Here is a 23,644-nt window from a genome sequence, read left to right on the forward strand (position 1 = left end):
GCAGAACTATCCTTCTGTTTTCCAGAATACTAACTGCAGTAATTGAGCGTAAACCCTGGTTTGCAGAGTGAATTGGTGTATGAAGAGCAGAGACTCTGGCACTCCCAGAAAGTGGAATATGAAATATTCTATCAAAGATGGCCATTTACTTGAGACTGTACATTCAGTATCATGTTTACCTCAAGTATTTCTTTTTTGAAAACTTAAAAGATGAACAAAATTATAACAGTTGAGGGTGAGCAATGTTTATCCTTAGCAGTCTCACCTCTTTGGGGCTATGAAGGCACACTATGAGTTGTAGTCCAGCAAAGTACACATTAATCAATTTATTTGAATGAGAGCTTAATTGCGTTTCACTTCCCAATCCATCTAACTCAGGCAATGCAAAGTATTTTTAAAAATGTATTTTGCTTTCTATAGTTAGAAATTTAAAAGTTTTCTATGAAAAAAATTAGAAACTTAGCCCTTTAAAAGCTGCATACAAAAAATAAGTTATAAAAACGTTGCAATGCTGAAAATATTTCTCAAATATATCATGCCCCACAAAATTGACTACTTCTAAAAGTGCATTATGTGATACAGACGTCGTGGGAAGCTGAATAAGCCCACTGCAATATATGTTACACCCAATAAGGCAACAAATTATATTTAAAAATCATAAAATCAGTGACTGAACACACACACACCAGCAAAAATTTGAAATACATTTTGGAGAATCTGTAGGTTTTCATTTTGTTCCTTGTTTGTTATCATAGGTCCAAATCACTGAAGTGTGAGTTCCTCTCGATGAAAAAGGATGTAACCAGTGGTTGCATTGCCAGGAAGCGTAGCTTCTGTGACTAGCTATGGCTTAACTAATCCCCTAGTTACGATTATTGCAAACCTGATGAAATTATTTCCTCTAAATCTGTCAAAAAGTTAGATACTGATGGTAAATTGAATAAATTGTAAAAAGCAGGAGGAAATTATAATTCAAAATGAAAAATCTTTTTAAATTCTTCAACTCAAAGAATTTATATTGCAGATATATTTCCTTCACATTAAATCAAATTTGTGTTTTTTAGCCATGTAGTCTTTTAATCATAGGCTCAAACTTAACATTTCAAGTGGATCTATCTCATGAAGTTGCATTATATAACTAAAATATTTAGTTTCAGCTGTATTAGGGAACTCTTAATTCTCTTTCAGGTGAAATTATGATAAAGCTACATTTTACTCAAGAAGTAAGAAAGTGATGATGATGAAAATAACAATAGCATAAGTTACAAGCTAACTCGTTGCTGTCACTAACACATCAGATCTCACAGTAGGCATTTTACATATAGTATGGGTAATTTTGTAACAGCCAGGAATAAGTATTTTTATAATACTCATTTTATGGTTAAAGGCACTACATCTAAGGAATTTAAACTGATTGCTCAGGTTTATTTAACTTGCATGAGCAAATATTCACATCTATTTAACTCAATTTAACAGCAATTTTTCTCATGTAGCATGCAAAATGAACAGTACTAATATTTGTAAACAATGAAATATATTTAAAATAAGCATAATGTTATTATATACTGAGTTAAAGAAAATTATGTTTTAGCTGAGGAAGTCACATTAACAACATGTACTTTTTATAAAAGTGTATTTCAAAAGAAAATAAACTCAGGAAAGAGAAAATACGGCAGAGTTTAAACTTACAGGTTAATTTATTTTTCTTCTTCCAGTTTACTTTTCCTCTTCTAATTTATTTTTCTTTTTTCTCCTCTAGATTTAATCTCTTGTTTTGTTTTAATCTTAGTCCTCTCTTAAAATGTTACATAATTGCATTGATATAAAAGCAGATATGTTGACATTGCCTTCTAGTCATTTTCACAGTTATAACCATGAGTGAAAGTGGTTTTCATCAGCCAAAAAAAGAGAAAAAAACTAATCATGAATTTTACTTTCCACAGTACAGTATTTGAGGGGACATTCCCAATATTAGGATAGCATTATGATGGTACTCATTCATTAACAATATTAGCAAACTAACATTTCAGTTTGCTTACAAACTGAATTGAAATTTTTCATCAGTTATTTGACTTGTTTAGGTATTGGTTCTACCTAGGTGGCTTTTGAAGATTTAGACATACAATTGAATAGCAAATATAATTAGAATACAATGTAACAATCACATCAGTGTCCTCTTTTGGTTTGTTAAACTATGAATTGGACCAAACTCAATCCCTTTCTGTGACAGGGTTTCCGTTAGCACATCTACACAGTACCTGTTGCACAGTAAGTGATGAATATATGTTTGTTGAATGAATCGTTGTCTTGGATAGTCCAACCCTTAATTATTGCAATATGAAATTTTGATATATAATATAGTTATCAAAAAACTTTCAAGTTTTAGAGAGCCTTAAATAGTATCTGCTTCTGGATTGGTAAATGTATCCCAATTCATATGCCAACCAGGAAACTACTAACAGGCCTGTGTTAGAAAGCATTGGAAGTCACACCATGAGCCGTCAGAGAAGAGGGCTGTGATTGAGTACTTCTATCTACCGTTGGCATGGGACCAGGAAGCACCAGCATGTGCACTTTGTATTATTTTTTCGAACAAGATCCAGTTCAACCTGAGCACGAGTGCATTCTTTCTATGTAATAAGAAGGGTAGTCCCTCGACTCCCAGTGCGGTGACTTTTCTGTGCTGAGCGAATTTTGCAGGATGTTTTCTTCCATGTTTTTTTAAGAAAAATATATCTTTGTTATCCAGGCTAGATTTGAAATTGGATCAGTTAAACGTGCAAAAGTATTTTTAAATATTTTGATCAGCTCAGAGGCAGTCTCATGATATATATTCTTGTTACTGAAGGCAGCCAAGGGTCAAATCCTTTATTTACCTGCCTATTGTATATTATTGCAACAGTACTAAGGAGAAAATGTAGCAATCTTTCTGGTAAATAGGCTCAACTAAAAAAGGCAAAAAAAAGTATGTATAGATTGAAATGTTCACCCTGAAATGTACCCAGTGGCAGCCGAGCTTGCTTTTGTTTACTGACTAAAGAGTGTAAAAAATAGGCACAGACTGTAGACCTGTTGCACTGACCATCGTTAATTGAGGTCTTATTGCCTGTACATGGCATTAGGAGCCTTTTGAGAGAAATGTAAAGTTCAATCATGTCAAAGCCAATTAACACAGCTGCTGTTAGAGCTGGTGATATTGAGGACATCATTTTACAAAGCAGTTCAAGTACAGTCATTCATACTTCTGAGGCATTCTTTATTTTCCAAAGTGAATTCTCCTGGAGATGTAAAATAGGACTTGAATTGCGTAGATTTTAAAAAATACAGTGATTACATAAAGGAAGATGCTTCTATGTTGCTAATATCATAGATATTCTTTTTTAAAAATCCCAACAATTCTGTCATGGCATTAAAAACATTCAATCCCCAAATAGCAAGGCTATTAAAAACATTCAGTCCCTGAATAACAAGGCCTTGAACTTTTGGTGCTTTAACTCGTGTTTTAATTTGTTTACAAATAATTCACTTTAGAAAAGACCAATTGAAAGGTTGTTTTTATATTTATAGCTAATCAATAAAATAAACATATGAGCCATAGTAAGACATATGTTAAGGAACCTCCATAGGATTGCGTGCTCGGGGTTTGTAATAAATGTGTAGTCTATTGCAGGGAAACCGGTTGGTCTCCTGTGTTTGCCATTTTCATCCTGGGTCACTCACTGTGTGTGTTGTTGTTCTTGTTTGCCTAACAGCTGTGTCCTGTGGCAACCCTGGCACACCCACCAACGGAATGATTGTCAGTAGTGATGGCATTCTGTTCTCCAGCTCGGTCATCTATGCCTGCTGGGAAGGCTACAAGACCTCCGGGCTCATGACGCGGCATTGCACAGCCAATGGGACCTGGACAGGCACCGCTCCCGACTGCACAAGTTAGTAACCAGACGTCATGGTAGACTCAGACATTACTGTGAAATTCACTCCATTGGAAAAAAAATGACTTTAAGGTGTTATACTGTTTTTTTATTTTTAATTCATAGAGGAAAAAAAGGAAAACTGTGTGTGATACTGTGACTCTATTTCTTAGGTACTTTAAGATTTTTTCCACTTTCTTACTCGTATGGCTGAAGCTGATTTAAAATGCCAGTTTGGTCGAATACTGTAAAATTGAGACCAAAAAAAAGTCCAGACTTTGTCTGTGGACCATTGGGTCTGCAGAGAAAGAAGAAATGTCTTTGGTTCTCGGACTGCAGGCTTCATCTTTCTGACTATACACCATGCCTAATTAGGGGCTAGTCAAGGGGTGGAAGTCAGCATCTGACAGCCAGCTGCCAAAAGAATAGAAATCAGTGATTCTCAAAATACAAGTGTTCCTTCTGACAGCGGGGCAGTGAAATCATCAAACAGAGGGTAGTATTGCTTTATTAATTCACTGCTTAACCACTTTGAATAGCAGCTCAAAGAGAGTATCTTGAATAGAAATGGTGACTAATTCATTTCATGATAAATGAATTTCTCTGATTCTTTCCTGTTACCTGTTTATTAGTTATAAGTTGTGGGGATCCAGGCACACTAGCAAATGGCATCCAGTTTGGGAACGACTTCACCTTCAACAAGACTGTGAGCTATCAGTGTAACCCAGGCTATCTCATGGAACCGGTCACATCCGCCACTATTCGCTGTACCAAAGACGGCACGTGGAATCAGAGCAAACCTGTCTGCAAAGGTTTGTTTTGTGACTCTTTGGATTTTACAGATATGTATAGAAGTCTTTATTGAATTATGCTTTGTTTAATTTTGCAAGCATTTATGTAGCCCTTCTAGGGGCTAGGAATTCTTAAACACCAGTTTAAGTCACTTTGTTTTTGTAATACTTTAATCTCAGTTTTACAGGTGGAAAAACTAACTCATAGAGAGGTAGAGGAAAAGGCTTAGGATCACAAACCAGGAACTGGAGATGTCAGGGTTCAGTGACAGTCACACCACCCCTAGAGTCTGTGTCTGAATCCCAGTGGTTTGCTGTCCTGGGTAAACCTGTGACCCTCGCTGTGTGAGGTGTTCGTGGCATGGTGAATCTAATTGTAGGAATTTAGAGGCAGGTTGGAGGGACGAGCCAATCGCCTAGTAATGGCAGAGTACTGGTATAGAAGGTTAGCACCATGATGTTTCATGGGGTTTGGTTGCCAAGACTGAAGATGACACTTGCCGAGAAGGCAGGAAGAGGTCTATGACTTATGTGACTGGACGCTCTGGGCAAATCAAGACAGGCTCAACCCACCAAGGTGGCTTCAGTAAAGCAGAGTGAGTGGGCTTGGCTCTTACAGTGACCAGGGAGCAAGGCTGAGCGCAAGGGCCAGGGATTTGCATGGTGACGGTTTATTTACCAGAAGCAAAGAAGAACTATTCAGACTTTCTTATCAGCTGGTGCAAAGGAAGGACAAGAAGAAGAGGGGGAGAGAGGGGCTTGAAAGCTGTCAGTGACCAGACATAAGAAGGTGGCATTCTCCTCTTTATTAGACTAGGAACAAATAAAATACTGAGAGAGGGAGAGTTAGGACACTCAGTAGCTTAATGGAGAAGGTTTCATCTTCAGTGAGCTCTGCAAGACACATGGTTAAATGTGGCAGAGGCTTAAATGTGACCTGAAGGCTCAAAAATATTGCTTTCTGTCTCTTCTGACATGGGCATGTTCTTGAACCATCCTGCTTTCCTCTCCCAGTAGAGTCAAAGGATCTCATTGCCTTCCCTTCTTTGTATCATAACTTAGTACTACACCTGTTATATAGCAGATGCTAAATAAATGTTTAATGAAAATGCACTAAGTTGTGTTGGCAGTGTTCAGGTCAAATGGTCATGATGGAAATTGCCAATAAAATACACTTCATCCATAATTTTGTGGATTTTTATCTTCTTTCTAGTACCCATTGTGTTTATAACAACGCCACGGCCAGCAAGGCCCTACCAGATGGGACCTCTTTCTCTCTCTGTCCCTCCTTGAACTTGTCTCCTCCCATTCCCCCCTCCCCTAGGGGACCCATGTAGCTCAGGTCTCTTCCAACTGGGGCCTCCCCCTGGACATTCCCTTGGGCCAGAGCACGCATTTCCCCAGCCCTCGCTGTGGGGTCTCAGGAGGGATTTGTTGAATGAGTGAACAGATCAGTAGAAGGTGAAGTGGTGAGAGAAGGACCCATTTCCAACTTTTGGGTGTGCACGTGTGGTTTGCGTATGTTGGCATGTCTTTCTCACATGAGAAGGCATGAGCCTGAACACACAAAATGCAGGCAGTTATTCTTTTGTAGTGCCTTCTGCTACCTACAGGGTCACTTGGAAACTTTCATTCATTTCAAAAATTAGGGAAGTTTTGTATCTTCAGAGAAGGATTTTAGAGAGTGGCTTTTGGATTTTTGTCCCCCGTTGTGCATTTTAGTATAATTTCTAGAGTGGGGAAGGTGGATCTGTGGTGACATCACCCTCGGGGAAATCCTCCCTAGGAACCGTGTTGTTGCTTGTCAAGCCGGTAAAGTAGACATCAGCCTCCATGGCTGTGATGAAACACTTGCAAATTGTATTTCACAGCATCTTCTTTAGCCATGCAGCCATTTCTAAAAAAATATATTCAGTAAATAGATGGACCAGCTGTGTCTTTTGGAAACTATGTGCCATCTTTAAATAAAAAATACAGATGGCCAGAACAATTCTTACCATCTGTGCCTATGAATTTGTGTCGTCTGACCAAATCCTCATTCGAATTGTCCTTGGTAACTATCATAAAAAGACACAGATTAAACAAGGATGTTTCTTCCTTTCTTGGCCTTGTACATATTGTAAATGTCATGTTCAGTCCTATGTGTTGTGACTTGACTTTGCTTTTATATACTTTATCGATATTCATGAAGAAATATTCTAAAAAATTTTTATTATTTTGATGTACTGTCTTCCTTGGCAATTCTTTTATTATTATTTTTTAAACACCTATGTAGATGTCATTTGTAATTCAGGTAAAGTTGAAATGTGGATCGTTTGAGCATCACAGCTGCAGCAGGTCCGGATGTTGATCTTGTTTGTTCTTTGGAAATAGCCGTGCTGTGTCCTCAGCCGCCGCCCGTGCCGAATGGAACAGTGGAGGGAACTGATTTCCGCTGGGGCTCTAGCATAAGTTACAGCTGCGTGGATGGTTACCAGCTCTCTCACTCCGCCATCCTCTCCTGTGAAGGTCGCGGGGTGTGGAAAGGAGAGATCCCGCAGTGCCTGCGTAAGTTCTACAGCAGAATTTGTTCCGCCCACCGCAGGTCTGCAACAGGGACGGATAACCAGGGCACATCCTAAGGTTACAATCTGAGGACCTTCCTGGTGGGTAATAGTAGCCCTTAAATACAAAAAAACCTCAAACTTGAGACTGCGTTGCCTAAGGGCAGAGTCTCTTTTTTTGAGACAGGGACTCACTCTTTTGCCCAGGATGGAGTGCAGTGGTTCAATCATAGCTCCCTGCAGCCTCAATCTCTTGGGCTCAAGCCGTCCTCCCACCTCAGCCTCCTGGGTAGCTGGGACTACAGGTGTATGCCACCACACCCAGCTAATTTTTGTATTTGTTGTAGACATAGGTTTCGCCATATTGCCCAGGCTGGTCTCGAACTCCTGAGCTCAAGCGATCCGCCTGCCTCCACCTCCCAAAGTGTTGGGATTACAGGTGTGAGCCACCGTGCCTGGCCTCCTTTTAGTCTTTTTCTTGTTTAATAGTTAAAGCTAAGGATTTAACAGAAACTAGTTACCAAGCTCAACTGGTGAAGCTGATCCAGGGACATTGAAGGCTGACTTCTTCCTGGTTATCTTTCACAGCTGTCTTCTGCGGAGACCCCGGCATCCCCGCAGAAGGGCGACTTAGTGGGAAAAGTTTCACCTATAAGTCGGAAGTCTTCTTCCAGTGCAAATCTCCATTTATACTCGTGGGATCCTCAAGAAGAATCTGCCAAGCTGACGGCATGTGGAGTGGCATGCAACCCACCTGCGTTGGTAATAATTATAATACAGCCCTGGTGATACTTGGGAGTATTTGGAGATGAGGTCACTTCATTCTGAAATTGGGTCATTTGTGATTACATAGAAAGTGTTTCCACAGATAATTTTCTGTACAAGGTAATATTCTTTGCACTGAATAGGATTGCGCACTAATCAGCTAAACTGATGTGCCGCCTCCTTTAAATCATGCAAACTAACTTTGGAGGTTAAGTCAGAAGTCTGCTAAAGTAGCTACTAGACCTTGTTCTCTCACCTCAGTGGCTCTCTCCGCTGTCTACCTTAACTGCCAGTTGCATTGTTTAGGGGAAAGGTGCAGTTAGGAACATTCTCTAAGGCAGCCCCGCTCCAGAGACAGTCTTGCTGTTGTTTTATTGCTGCAGAGTCAAGTTTTATTGCTGGGTTAATTTTGTTCATTGAGATTTACTAAGCAGAATAATGGGTGTTCTACTAATTTTTAGTAAAAAAGTAATAATTAGTCTGGATTATTTTCTAAGAAATTGAATAGTATCCACCTACAAAATGAAGATAGTATTAAAGAAATATTATCATTGAATCATTTTTTCTAATTATAAGAATACTTGGCTGTCATTTGATTTAAACTATTGCTATACGGTAGCTATCTCTACACTAAAAATAGTTTTCTTCCCCCTGGAAGATTAGTCGCTCTAAATAACAGGTTTTAAGAAGTCATGTATTTCGTTTTTCTACTGGTAACTGTAGAGCCGCAAATAAGAGAGCCGAAGTGCCACTGGGTTACCCCGGTCCTGTGTTTTTTGAAAAATGTCACTCTTGGTTTCCATATGCTTCCATTTTGAAGCATTAAATATATTTTTCAGTTTGAAATGTTGAGGAAAATTAATTAAAGAAATTCAGAATAATGTAATGGGTAACCAAATGAGATGGCCATTAATTGAATCCTAATAAACAAAAAGATAGTGATAGACCATTATTGAAGATAGTATATCATTGACCAAACAAATATATTTCTATAGAAAAAAAGCCAGAGAATGGAAAAAAGTGTACTTATTCTTATATAAAAAGAACGTACTGAACTACTTAAAGTCTAAAAGTTAACATCTAAAAAAGATGTCTTGGAGAGAAGATAAAAGTAGCAATTTAATTTTTAACTTTCTTGAAAAACATCTTGCACATTTCTCAAAACAATATTTTCTCTATTTCATGAGACCTTTTAGTGAAAGCTGTTAAAATTCCCATAATAACTATATCTGGTGCCCTGTTTTCTTTTTAAATCACAAATTTCAGATCCTGCTCATAACAACTGCCCAGACCCTGGGACACCACACTTTGGAATACAGAATAGCTCCAGAGGCTATGAGGTAGTTCATGATGAATTTACTATGTTTTCTTTCTGGAAATATAAAATATATTTGTTAAGCATATATGAGTGCTTTTTTATATCATACCTTATTCATATTATATTTACTTGAACAAAATTCATTCAAAGGAGATTTCTACATGTGTTTTATATATATTGATTTTGACATATATATTGATATATATATATCTTGCGTACTAGATGATAATGGAATAATGCATAATTTCATATAGAAATTAACATAGCAACTATTATGTTATTTTCTATTTGAAATCATGCATGATTCTATTATTTGTCTGTTAAACTCACACGGCAATTCTCAAATTGGGGTAACTTGTCACTGATTAGCTACCCATAAAATGTTCCACCTAGGGAATGGATATAGTGGGCAAATAATATTAAATTCTAGAGACAGAAACAGGAGAAAATGTATGTAAGCCCCTTAGTCTAAACTTACTTGTGAAATTAGTTCTCCGTATGATCTTTAAATTTCTATGAATGATTAGCATACTAAATATCATTTTGGAATGTTCCTTTGACTTTTAATAAAATGAACATTAACACTTCAGTGAATGTTGGAGAAATACCTGAAAGTGGAAGGTAATGAAGCTTGAAATAAAATGTTTTAACCATCTTAAGTACTCCCATAACTTCACTGTTCTCTGGTTGTATGACTTTGAAAACAAAAGTTAAATATATAGGGATCTCATCAATTAAGAATAAAAAACTTCTTCCTCAGCCACTTTCCCCATCTCTCATGAGCATGAAAATATTCCCCTTGTTCTCGCTCTGACACAAGAGTGGCCATTTCCTTGTAGCTCTCTTCCATCCCACAGGGGAGATCCTTATAGGGAGATAATATACTAATTCTAGCACATTTTCTATTATGTCTCAAATATGTCCTTCAACTTTAAGTGAATACTTTCAGGTATATAAATATTTAATGCCAAATTGTCAAGGAATATTGGAAAATACTATATATGGGTGTCGCTCTCACTGATTCACTACAAAAAATAAAATTTCGATCACCGTTGCTTTGAGCAATTCTTAACTTGCCTATGTACAACTGACAGTAATTAAAAGTTGATGCTGACTATATTTAGCAACATAGTTCTATAACCTATCATATGACACTAATAGAGTTGGATAAATCCTTCACCCTCCTTATAACAAATTAGTTACACTAACATGAATAATAGATTTTATCCAACAGCAAGATTTACTAATAATTTAAAGAGCCCAGACACCATCTTTTAAGGAGAAGGTTGAGACCATGAAATGCAGCTGTCCCCAAATGTTTTTTTTTTCTTCCTTTATTAGGAACATTTTAGTTTTTAATGTAACCGATGAGATTTTTGTCTGTTTTCTTTAGCACCGTATGCTGAAACATTACTTACACAAAGTGAGCCATTTCAGTGTGAAATGTCACTGTGTTAGGCTATGTTAATCTTGCAGCTTAAACGACTACCTCCCGTTCTCCAGCCAGGCGTGTCCCAGAAACCCATAGCTCCAGGGTTAGTGTATGATAATCAATTTGGAGTGGCTTGGTATATTCTGCTAAAAAAAAAAGTTATTGAGAAGGAGACTGTATTTCCTTTCTGCCAGTAAATGATACAGGTTGTCCATGACCTTCCTGACAATGTCAGCCTGTTTACTAGGAGGTCTGTTTGGAATTGCAAACATGCTTGCATGGAGAGTTGATGGACACCATTCCTGACAGAGAGGAAATGGGCTGGGAGCAGCAGCTCACGCCTGTAATCCCAGAACTTTGGGAGGCCCAGGCAGAAGAATCTCTTGAGGCCAGGAGAACAGCCTGGGCAGCAGAGCAAGACCCTATTTCTACAAAGAATACAAAAAATCACCTGGGCGTTGTGAGGTGCACCTGTTGTCACAGCTACACAGAACGCTGAGATGGGAGGACTACTTGAGCCCTGGAGGTCAAGGATGCAATGAGCTATGATTGCACCACTGTGCTCTGTACTCTGGGCAACAGAGAGAGGCCCTGACTCTAAAGTTTAAATCAATCAGTCAATCAATCAATCAATCAATCAAGAGTAAATGAGTCAACCCTTTCCCATCATTGAATCTTAAATTAGCTATTGATTTGAAATTTAGATAAATTTGCCCTTTTGTTTATAAATTCATACTTCCACTTTATCAACTGCTAGAAGCAGCATTTTTTTTCTCCTGATATCCTTTCTCACTCTTCAGTGTACCAACTATTTCCTTGCATTTTACTTGTAGTTATTCTTCCCAGAATCCCAACAAGGGAGGTATGGGCTTACGCCTGTGAGAAGGCAGACACAGGGAATTAAATAACTGGTTAAAGTTCTCAGAGCAAGAAACAAAAGGGGAATTCAAATCTTTGCACTCTAACTTGGTGCACTTAGGTACCTTCATAAGTCAAGCTTTAAGTAAACAACGTGGTGCCAAGCCAAGCTGTGATGAGTACAAACCCCCCTTCCCTGGGTGTTGCTTTCCTCTCCCTTTGTACGTGGGTCATGCTGGCCTCATGCTGCAGATATGCAGAACCATGGACGATCTTTGGCGCCCCTCAACACACGACTATAGCTCATTCTTTAAAAAAGATATTTACAGATCGCAGGAATCTGCCCCTCAAGGCACCTCTGGTTAAATTACGAACACACATAGGTGAATAAATATACAGGTAATTCCAGGACACTGTAGTGAGTGGAGCAGATAACATCCGATGTTGGGGAAATGCATTCAAGCTGAATGTGATTCATTCTTGGAGGATCAGAGAAGAATCTGCAGAGGATGTGCAGTTTAAGCAAAGTCCAGAGAATTAAGTGGGGGTTAGCTTTGTGAAGACCTGGTGAGGAAGATGCCTCAGACATTCAGACAACAGTAAACAGTTTCTACAGTTTGAAGCATCAGAAAGACAGGTAGAGTTTTGGTGGATTCTGTATGAGCAGGAGTTGACCAATCCCCCAGGAGTGCTAACAAAAGTAATTTTCTAATAAATACCAATTGTTCAAAATGTGAGTGGCAGGAAAAAAATGAAAAAGGAAATAATAATTATTACAAACAAAAAAGAAAGAACTCTAAAACAGAAAAGGTGTAACTTCTTTACCCAAACAGCCTTCTAAATTTTCAAAATTCGCGAAGATCTTGCATTATTCATTGAGCAATCTACGTTGTGCATAACACTGTAACATGCAGTTAAAATGCACATGTTGATGTAGACGATGGCTTGACATTAACCTGAAAAGTGGCTGCTATAGTTTTACCCGGGCGTGTGCTTTCAGGTATCACTAGTCGACACTTCGTAGATTCCCTTGGCCTCTGAAGCTAGTATTGGATTTCCTCTCTAGGTTGGAAGCACGGTTTTTTTCAGGTGCAGAAAAGGCTACCATATTCAAGGTTCCACGACTCGCACCTGCCTTGCCAATTTAACATGGAGTGGGACACAGACCGCGTGTATACGTAAGTGTGATTTCTTCCAGCACCATCAGAAGTAACCTATTTATTGTGAATGTCTGAGAAGTGTTTACCACTAAGGGAAATAATGAGAAATTGTTTTTTAATTCCCTAATCCTAAACTTTGGATGTCCTCAAAGTTTGGTTCCCTAGAACTGGCAGCATAAGCATTGGCTGGACATTGGGCTGTGAAGGCCGCTTTCAAGCCCCACCCTTGACCTTGAACCAGAGACTCTAGAGGGAGCTGGGGAGGAGAGAAGGGGGACAGTTTAGCTTAACAAGCGGTCCAGAAGATTCTAAGGCACAGTAAAGTCCGAGAAACTGCTTGACACCGAAGATAAGTGAGTAACGTTATATTGAACATTCTTCGAGGGAAAACTTATTTGTACGTGCTATTATTCTTCTAGGATATTTACATCAAATTACCAAAGAGAGGATGAACTGAATACTGTCATATGTCAGAGTCTAAGGAGAAGTGTTTAAAAGATTATTCTCCCTATAACAGGAAGTATATATGAATTGATCATTCAAATACATACTTAAGGATCACATTTTATTTTGTGACTTAATCATGAGAATTAGAAAAAATATATGGATGAGTAGTATGTGAATTATTCATTTCACTCACTCTGAATTTAGTGAAATGCAGTGTCTTATTCTTGCTATATTAAAAATAAAAACATTAATAGAATGTTATAAAAATATCTTAGTATATAAGGTGTGATTTTTGGGTGTCTTTATTTTAAAATTATCTCTGCTCTAAATCACTACTCAAATTATATGTTGATAGTATATGTACATATGTATGTATATACATACACTCATATATATATGCATGTTTTTACATATAACATGGAGCTTGATAATATCAGGTATTTGTTATGGTTACTAATTAGTGAAACAGTGACAATACTCAAAACAACTGCATGCACAATTTTAAGTTTGTAAACTTGGCCAGGCGTGGTGGGTCACGCCTGTAATCCCAGCACTTTGGGGGTGCCGAGGTGGGCGGATCAGGAGGTCGGGAGATTGAGACCATCTTGGCTAACATGGTGAAATCCCGTCTCTCCAAAAACTACAAAAAATTAGCCGGGTGTGGTGGCGGGCGCTTGTAGTCCCAGCTACTTGGGAGGCTGAGGCAGGAGAGTGGCATGAAGCCAGGAGGCGGAGCTTGCAGTGAGCCGAGATCGTGTCACTGCACTCCAGCCTGGGTGACACAGCAAGACTCTGTCTCAAAAAATAAATAAATAATAAATAAATAAATAAAACTGTAAACTTGTTTTATAATAATATGCCAATCCTTACTTGAGGCATGTATGCAAACTTTATAAGGAATGGAGTGATTTGAGATATGGAGTATACATTGCAGTCTTGTTTATTCCTAAATTATATTTTAAAGAAAATAAGAATTTATATTAAGTTTCTAAATACACATTAAATTTTTACCAAAATAATTAATTAAATTGAATAATAAATTTGGTAGTTTCCACAAGAACAAAATCAAAGCATATCCAAATATTCACCAGTCTCTATAATTTATAAGACTGGGCTTTTAAGGATCTTTAACATATTTATTTTGGTAGTATAGCAGAAGTGTTTTTTATTTCAAAGCTGTGATCTCAACTCTAAATCTTTGCACATAATTACCTATGTATAAATATATATAGGATGGGTGTAGTGGCTCATGCCTGTAATCCCAGTACTTTGGGAGGTCAAAACAGGAGATTAGCTTGAGGTCAGGAGTTCTAGCACAGACTGGACAATATAGCAAGACTTCATCTCTACCAAAAAAAATTACATATATATGTGTATATATATGTATATATACATACTGACTGCGTAACAATTTCCAAACTATTTTAATCTATTCATTTCTCTAGACACATGTGCTAACTTTACAATAAACAAAGTCTCAATGTTTCCTAATGTTGTTTCAGCTCATGCCTGCAGACAGCCAGAAACCCCGGCGCATGCGGATGTGAGAGCCATCGATCTTCCTACTTTCGGCTACACTTTAGTGTACACCTGCCATCCAGGCTTTTTCCTGGCGGGTGGATCTGAGCACAGAACATGTAAAGCAGACATGAGATGGACAGGAAAGTCGCCTGTGTGTAAAAGTAAGTCATTGATCAAGGAGTGGCCTACTTTTCCAAAGAGCAAGGGAAAAGATCAGCTTCCCATCAGGCTAGTGTCCATGTGTGAGACCCATAAGTAAGAGCATGAGGCTGCAGCATCGCCACCTGCCTCAATCCTGCTTCATGTGCCTGAGCTGTGTGTGTGTGAACGTGTGTATCCTCAGTGTTTGATGCAATAGTGGCACAGCTAAATGTATAGTACAATTAGTATGCAATTAGTACATAACAAAATGATCGTATTGTTTTAAACCAAAAGAGAAAAGCTATTTGGTTAAAGAAAAGCATTCTGATTTAAAAGGAAAGTAATGTTCGGTATAGTTTCAGGAAAAGTAGTTCTTAGAGGTGAAAATGAATAAATATGACCAAGTATCCGAGAAAAATGAAACTCTGTGTTATTTTTAAGACCACATGCTATTTGTGGTAAAACCCCAGTTTGTGTGTCCCTGACACTGATTCTGCTTTTTAAAATTACAAAAGCAATTCACATGGAAACAATCCATTAATTACAAATGTGTGTGTTTACAAGTGAGAGTCATCAGTCTGGGTCAGATTTGACGATAGCCAAACTTAGGTTCTCCACTGTATGTAATTTATAAATCCATGGAGTCTAAACAGCATAAACCAAAAATGATGGCGTGTGAGACAGTCAGTGGCTTTAGGTTTTGTTTCCTGGAGCCTATTTATAGTTCTCATATTAGGGATTTTAAAGAGACTTTTGTTTCCCTTGCCCTTCCCTGTTAGAAATAGAAGAATGAAAACTTTTAAAATGGTAATTCATAGTTTGATATAAAACTGTGAAAGCTAAGAAATTATGACTTAAATCTAACTTGATAGACCAAAATGAACATTCTGCAATGGAAATAATTTTGAATTTTTCAGTAGTAACTTATAAATGCATTGATTTGTGTGGGGTATTGGACAATCAAGGGGGACTATAACGTCATGGTTATTTGGGTGGGGTGTTACCTTTTAGTATGTGGCAGGGTATTCCAAATAGGATATGAGAAATGACATAGAAGGCACCCTCCTTTGCAAGGCTCTCTGTTGTAGCACTTTAAATGGAAACATACGTAGATAGATGGACATTGATTTTTCATCGTGAAACTCTGCTTTCCCACAAACACCAAGAATATTCTGCTGTAAAGACATGAGTTTAAAATGTATATGTATAAGGTATTCGTATTTTGTACATTAAAAAAAATCTGGAGAAAGGAAAATTGCTTCAATTTGACATTTTTCAAACTTACTCAAAAATTAATGTTTTTTTTAAAATGATAATTTGTCTTTTTACTTGTAGGTAAAGGAGTGAGAGAAGTTAATGAAACAGTTACTAAAACTCCAGGTTTGTATACCAGACCAGTTCTAGATTTCAATCAAATAAAGTGATTTGTTCTCTACTCTGCACAGTGAAACCATTTTCAACATTTAAATTTCTGAATCCATCAGTCCCCTACAAAGTTAATGTTTCTATTATTTAAAACACTAAGCTTACATAGAATTCTATGTATTTCACAACAATGGTTTGTTAATGAAATAACATTACTTCATTTAAAAAGAAAACCTTTGGTGTTATCACACAGTTTCATTCAAACTTGCCTTCGGCATTTGGTAGGGAGAAATGAAAACACTGATCATTCCATGTGGTATAATGGAGAGCCTTATAAAGAGGGTTGCGACTTTTTTCCTCCAAATGAGGAAGCTCATATCAGTGAGGCATTTTTACAGCGTAAGTTGTTAATGTAAACAGTTCAAACACGGAGCCCGATTTTTTCCAAGTATCTCCATTCATTCAGGCATCCTTTGCCTTCTAAAATGTTAATTATAGTTTTTTGTTGTATGTGGTGCCTTTTGCTAAATGCATTATATAGCACATCGCAAAGATGAAGTCCTATTTCCTGAGGAAAGTTTTTACTACACAAAATCATCTGGCATGTTCTGTGTTTTAAATTTAAATTATTTTTAAATAACAAAATGTATCCCAAATTACATTAATTGAAGTTGGGTATTTTGTTGTTATTGTTGTTGTTTTATCAGAAACAGAAATCCTTTGTGAATATATAAGATCACTTGACTAGTACTTTCTTTATTCAGGTTTTAACACTGTTCTTTTTTTGGACATAAGCTCTATTTTAGAATCAAACATGGAAAGAGTATTTGTAATGCTATTGTCAGGATGCTGTGTGACACATTTAATTCTTAGACAAGGAGAAATATTGTCAGGATGCTGTGTGACACATTTAATTCTTAGACAAGTAAAAATATTGTCAGCATGCCGTGTTACACATTTAATTCTTAGACAAGGAAAAATGTGCCAATATGATGAAAGGAATTTCTCCAATCTGCATAATAAAGAATATAAAATGCTTTCTAAATCTTTCTAGGCTACTTTATTTAAATATTACCTAAAAATCACATACAGAAGTCAATGCTCTTTATCCAGGCAACATGTTCTTCAATGGAAGAAAACACAATCTCTTTTTGTTATTATTGTTGTGTGTGTGTTTTGTTTTTTATTTGCTTATTTTGTGTTTAAGATATTGAAATATCTATACACTCCTTTTGTAGGTGCAAACATTATTATCAATATTCCTTTTCTTATACTCTTGGAAAGGAAGTGCTAACTGAATGTGATTCCTCATCAAGGTGGTACATTCTAGTACAGCTCAGCTATGTGGCTCCTGCATTATACTGCAGGCTGCCAGCAACAAGTGAAATGATAAAGACCCAGAAAGATGGCCTCTGCCACATGACTCATGGTCCTATTTTAATACACAGAAGCCACTTCTTAGACATTGGTTGTATCTTACCCTACCCAGCCAGGCCTGGCCCATTCCTGTGAAACTTCAACAAGATTAACTTAAATGAATGCTTGAACAAGTGGATTAGTAACTTCAGAAGAGCATATAAATTCTAATTAGGGAAAACATTTTTTATGTACTTTAAAGGCTATTAATTTTAGTAATGGAAAATAAAGTTATTTTGAGGTTGCTGATTAAAATGGGGGCCTCTGTTGTGCTAGCAATGGCTAAGTAGATATGTCTAAAATCAGTGATTTATAAGCAAAAGTGTTAGATACTTGTGTGGATATATGAGTTTTTAACTTATTTTATTATCACTATTATTATGAGAAAGTGGGGTCTATTCAAGGCCAAAGGAAGCTATTATCTTCTCTTCTTCTTTAACCCTTCTCTTGCTAGGCCAAGTTTTATAGGTTTAGCCTGCATAGGAAAACAAGAAAATGGCCAGTTGGGCTGAAAAGAAAAGCATGGGTATAGGCACAATATACTTTTTTCCTCATTATTTGTAACTGTAAATGGACTTTCTGAAAAATAGGTTAGGGAGACATGAATCTTCACTTCCGCCTAGCAACTCAAGCAATGTGTTTTGACCAATTATGCTTATCATGAATCTTGTCTAATTAAATAATTCATGCACATCATAAGGCAGAAAACAAAGAAAAATGCTGAAATCATCATGTGGATGTATACACTACAATTCATGTTTATGTGTGAAAATGGCAGGATTTTATACACATTTTTAAACAGATACATGAAAAATAAGGTTTTTTTCTTAAGTATTGAAAACAAGAGGAAAGATCTAAGTAATCTTTGTAAGTTTTCCTGTCGATGAATTCTATGCTTTAAAAAGACTGCCTTTTATTACTGAATTTAAAAGACATATATAAAAGAAACATTTGAAATTATGAGCCCATCTTTTCTTACTCATGGAATATTTTACACAGAGATTAAAGAAGAGCAGAAGAGCATGAATGAGAGAGAGGGACTCTCCTTACGAAATAAAGACTCTGAAGTGAAAGGGCTTTGTCTTCATAAGTCCACTTGGTGCTGGAATATGTAAGCTTTTTCAAGACAGGGCTTTGCTGTCGTAGTGTATATATATATATATCAGTTCTTCTGAGCCTTCCAAGTCTTTCAAAGAGTAGACTTGGATATTATTGAAATATCAGTAGTGATTTCATGGGTCAGGTAAACATATTTCTTACTAAGCACAATAAAAACTAAACTAGCATCAGAAGTACCAATTCACCATACCCCATGACCTTGGAAGGGCTGTTAAAATAGGTATGCTTTGGCTTCTAATAATAATAAAAAAAACCATAAACACAAATGTCTACTTGCATACCATAATAATCTTCGCACCTGCTTCTTTTGAGTTTCGCACATGCTATGACCAGCGATGCACTAGGCTCCCCTCGTCTTTATCACTGCCCTCATTCGTGATCTCTCACTAAGCAGTATTATGCCTTCTATGTTTAATAATGTCTGAATTTATTGTTTGTGTGTGTGCTGACATTCATCTGTTTCCCCCTTCCCACAGTTCCTTCAGATGTCTTTTTCGTCAATTCAGTGTGGAAGGGGTATTATGAATATTTAGGGAAAAGACAACCCGCCACTCTAACTGTTGACTGGTTCAATGCAACAAGCAGTAAGGTGAATGCCACCTTCAGCGAAGCCTCACCAGTGGAGCTGAAGTTGACAGGTAGGTCCCGAAGAATTCCCTCAATGCATGGTGTGAGCGGAAATAGACCTGTTGTCTTTTCACAGAGAGGTGATCTAATAAGTATTAAGTACTTATTAATGTTGTGTTGGCTTTGCATACACTGTAACTCATTGGAGCCTCTCCCTAGCCATGAGAGGTTGGTATTATTTTCTTACTTTAAAGATTACAAAACCAGTACAGGAAAGTGAACTGATTTGCTCAAAATTATGCACATATTAAGTCAAGAATCTGAGATTCATATACAGATACTGCATGTCTCCAAACTTTATTTTTAATACCTTTTTTCTTAACTCATGTGCTCATCATGAGATTTTTAAAATAATCACACAATTAATAAAATAAAATAGCCTTGATTTATATGGCAAACACTATTTTAAGCACTGTATGTGTATTATCTTTTTCATTCTTAGATTAATTCTGTGATGTATTTTTATTGTATACTTTTTTAGAGATTTTTTAATTAGCAAAATCAAATATGTCATTTATTCTTTCTGTGGAATAAGGATATCGAACTTAGTGGAGTGGATTATACCTATTCAAGATAGACAAGGATTTAAGAAGTGATTTTCAGGGGAAAATAGAAGCTCCTAAGCTAAAATTCACAAATAAAAATACAATTTCTGTTTGCGTTTTCTATTACCTATGATATTATCATCTCCGTACCACATTCCACATCAAGTGGATTAAAGGGCTGAATTGCTAACTTTCTCCAAGGTAAGCCTGACCTGCTGATCTTTTCACAGGCGTTTACAAGAAGGAGGAGGCCCACTTACTGCTGAAATCTTTTCAAATTAAAGGTCAAGCAGATATTTTTGTAAGCAAGTTTGAAAATGACAACTGGGGACTAGATGGTTATGTAAGTACATGTGTAAGTTCTGTGACAAAGCACAGGCTTTATAAACACCTCTCTGTGCAGACGTGAGGGCTACGGATTGGAGGCTTCTGAGTAGAGCCATCTTGTGTCTGCCCCTTGAAAACTCAGCTGCCCCTCTCCTTGACAGAGTGTCCATTTTATTCCTTCATTTTATAATGGAAGAAACCAGGTGTAAGAAGTAAGACATAAATTGGCCATCCTGAAAGGGGTGGTTACTGTTGAGGACAGAACAAGACCTGAAATCCAGGGTCTATGATGTTACTGCTACGTTATATCATGAGTGGTGCCATCAGAAATTTTCTGAGACCACTTGCTAACCATGCTGCTCATTCTAAAAGAAATAATTCCCAGATAAATAGAGAGATTTAAGACGTCCCCCTTAACACCCTTCTTTGCAAGTTAAGCATTTGTCTGTGTTCTAATTCACTATCTGACTTAAGGGTAGACAGCCATACGTGATGTCCCCTGCCCAATAGCTGGAACACAAAGCGAGTTTTCCATAGTGTAGATTATTTCTTAATTCATACCTTTGTCTTCCCTTAGAAAGTGTAGTTAACAAATAGATATATTGTAAAGTTGACTATCATTTTTAAGATCAAAATGAGATTGTGAGCATTTGCATACATTAGCCGAAGTTCACTTCTGTGTTGGTTTCTGATCTTTAACTGTACATGTGTCACCAAAGGAGTGGCAAAAATAAAATACTTAACCAGTAGTATCTAAATATGAGCTACAACAGTTATATTATATTAAAAGAAGACATTATTCATCCCTTTGTATACCTTTTTATTTCTTTTCCTTTCTTTCCTATATATCAGGTATCATCTGGACTGGAAAGAGGAGGATTTACTTTTCAAGGTGACATTCATGGAAAAGACTTTGGAAAATTTAAGCTAGAAAGGCAAGGTAAGTTGCACTTAGGATATTTTTTAAAGCAAATATCAGTTTGGCTTTCCAATGATTTTTCTAAGAAGAAATGGAAAAGACAACTCTAAAAGAAACCTAAACAAAAATAATGAGAGAGACTAACATATTTTACAGCTGAATGAAAAAAATTATTTTGAATAGCAAAATAGACAAACACAAAGCTGGAAATAATGCAATAAATATACCAGAAATAATATCTTCACTATATCAAGAGCTATTAAAAATAAGGGAGAAAAAGATGAAAATCAAAGTATAAGCAAAGTATGTTACCCAGAGAAAACTAAGAGTTCTTAAAAGGAAAAAAAAAAGTAAGAGCAATTAAAAGTGGCCAACAAACATATACAAAGATCTTCATAAATATGTATATATATTTATATAGTAACAAAGATGATTATTTTTAGTTATTGGAATGACAAAGTTTTAAAAATTGGTTTGGGGTTGATAGTAGGAAAAGAGCCCCATGTTTAATTTTGATGGATGTATGGGTAGATACAATTGGTCAGTACTTTTTTCATCCAACAATTCTCTGTCTAGAATTTTTAATCAGGCAAATGTGTAAATTGTTTTCTGCATATTCAGGCATGTCTAAAGCAGAATTGTTTTAGTAGCGGAAGTTAGAAATAACCTCTGTATGTTGCCCATCTATCATAAAAGAATTGCTTCAATGAGTATTTTTATGTAACAAATTATACTACCTAGGAAACAATTATTATTTAGTATATTTATTTAAAGAAATTAGGACTATATATTGATGTGGAAAGAAGTTTGATTTACAAATGAGAAAAAGCTTATTGTACGTGGACAGGTAAGTCCTCCTTCCTTCTTTAGCTTTCTGTACTATTTGATTTTTGCCTTAGTGATTAAAGGAGGAACATGTGTGGAAACAATCATCAGATCTGAATGTTACCTCATCTGCTTCCTATTTTTGTCATCTAGGATGAGTCACAATATTCTTGAGCCTATTTCTTCATCTTAAAGCTCAGTATAGAAGTTCCCAAGGTTGTTATGAGATTGAGAGGCCACGTAAGCATTGCTTTGCACATGCTACAGCTCTTTTTGCACAGAAGTCGTTATAATTGTTGCAATCCACAAATGAAAGGAAATGCATTTTTGTAATAACCTTGGCACTGTATTTCTCCTACTTGTAGAATACTATTCACACATTATTTTTATAAAGAAGAATATTACCTTATAGGCTTTGATACCAGAGCCACCTTTTGGAGGAATGTGAGTGTACAGTTTTGTGATGATTACCACTGATGAACTTATTTTGTAAGACTTTTATCAAAGTGCTGAATATAAAAAAATGTCTACTGGCCTGTAAAAGGGCAAAAAAAGGATAATTAATCATAAAATACTTTACTTCCACCATTCAACCCGCAGTATTATTAAATAGAAGAGCATTATAATGTTGGCAATGGCTGAGATTATGTTTTAAACTGGGTTATATTATTTTGAGGTAATGAAACAGAATAAATGCATTAGACCAACACTAATGATGGGTAATGTTTTTTCTCTTGCTGTAAGCCAAATCCTGGAGTTATTTGTCCTCCTTTCTCTCTGTAGCACACGCTCTAGTAATTTTGTTGAAGGACACCCCAGTGAGCTGTACAGGATGCTATGTAGATGTCTAAGTTCACTGATCCAATGAACTTGACCTGAACAATCAGTTCGCTATTATACATTTTCTTTGCATTTCCCCATTTCATTTTAATCTAACAAGATAACAGCTTGGTTTAACAAGGAATTTTTATTCTTATGTGATGATGAGCTTATTGTCAGGAAAAACAATTTACTTTACAAAATAATCTGACTCATAAGTAAGTCCCCCCTGCAACTAATTAGAAAAGTTTTTGTTTAAGTAATTCTGCAACAGCAACCATTCATTTAAGAATGATGGCAAGCTTCTATTTTTATGGATAAAAATAAACAACCTCCTAATTTTCTCTAGTCAGTAGATAAACCAAAAAACATGATTTTCATTAAGTGGATACTAAAATAAAATTAACTTGAATGACAACTTTAATGCAAAAACTTGCATACGAAACTCAACAATAAATTAGCTTCCCCATTAAGATTGAATGACTCAACCCTAACATACACACAAAGAATGAGAGAAAATACATAAAATTATGTACCTGATAAGTGACTTGTATCCAGAATATAGAAAGAACTCTTATGACTCAATAATACAGAGGCAAAAAACCTAAATAAGAAATTGACAAAAGATTTGAGTAGATAGGTCTCTAAAGACATGCAAATGGCAATAAGCACATGAAAAAACGTTGATTATAATCATTATGAGGGAAATGCAAATCAAAACCACACTGGGATACCACTTCACGTCCACAAGGATGGCTGTGATCTAAAAGTCAAATAGCAAAGGGTGGCAAGGAG

General features: G+C 36.5%; 1 protein-coding gene across 1 annotated transcript in view; it reads left to right on the forward strand.

Annotated features, from left to right (window-relative positions):
* The window catches only part of CSMD1 (CUB and Sushi multiple domains 1), a 2,090,842-nt gene that overhangs the window by 2,056,485 nt on the left and 10,713 nt on the right, over positions 1-23,644 (forward strand). The window contains exons 58-68 of the mRNA XM_003271406.4: positions 3,753-3,929; positions 4,544-4,723; positions 7,076-7,249; positions 7,834-8,007; positions 9,277-9,350; positions 12,685-12,796; positions 14,728-14,907; positions 16,223-16,267; positions 19,264-19,425; positions 20,190-20,302; positions 21,139-21,226. Of these exons, the coding sequence (XP_003271454.2) occupies positions 3,753-3,929; positions 4,544-4,723; positions 7,076-7,249; positions 7,834-8,007; positions 9,277-9,350; positions 12,685-12,796; positions 14,728-14,907; positions 16,223-16,267; positions 19,264-19,425; positions 20,190-20,302; positions 21,139-21,226 (1,479 nt within the window). The remainder of the gene's footprint in view (positions 1-3,752; positions 3,930-4,543; positions 4,724-7,075; positions 7,250-7,833; positions 8,008-9,276; positions 9,351-12,684; positions 12,797-14,727; positions 14,908-16,222; positions 16,268-19,263; positions 19,426-20,189; positions 20,303-21,138; positions 21,227-23,644) is intronic.

The sequence above is a fragment of the Nomascus leucogenys genome, chromosome 4, assembly GCF_006542625.1.
Source record: "Nomascus leucogenys isolate Asia chromosome 4, Asia_NLE_v1, whole genome shotgun sequence".
Lineage (NCBI taxonomy): Eukaryota > Metazoa > Chordata > Mammalia > Primates > Hylobatidae > Nomascus > Nomascus leucogenys.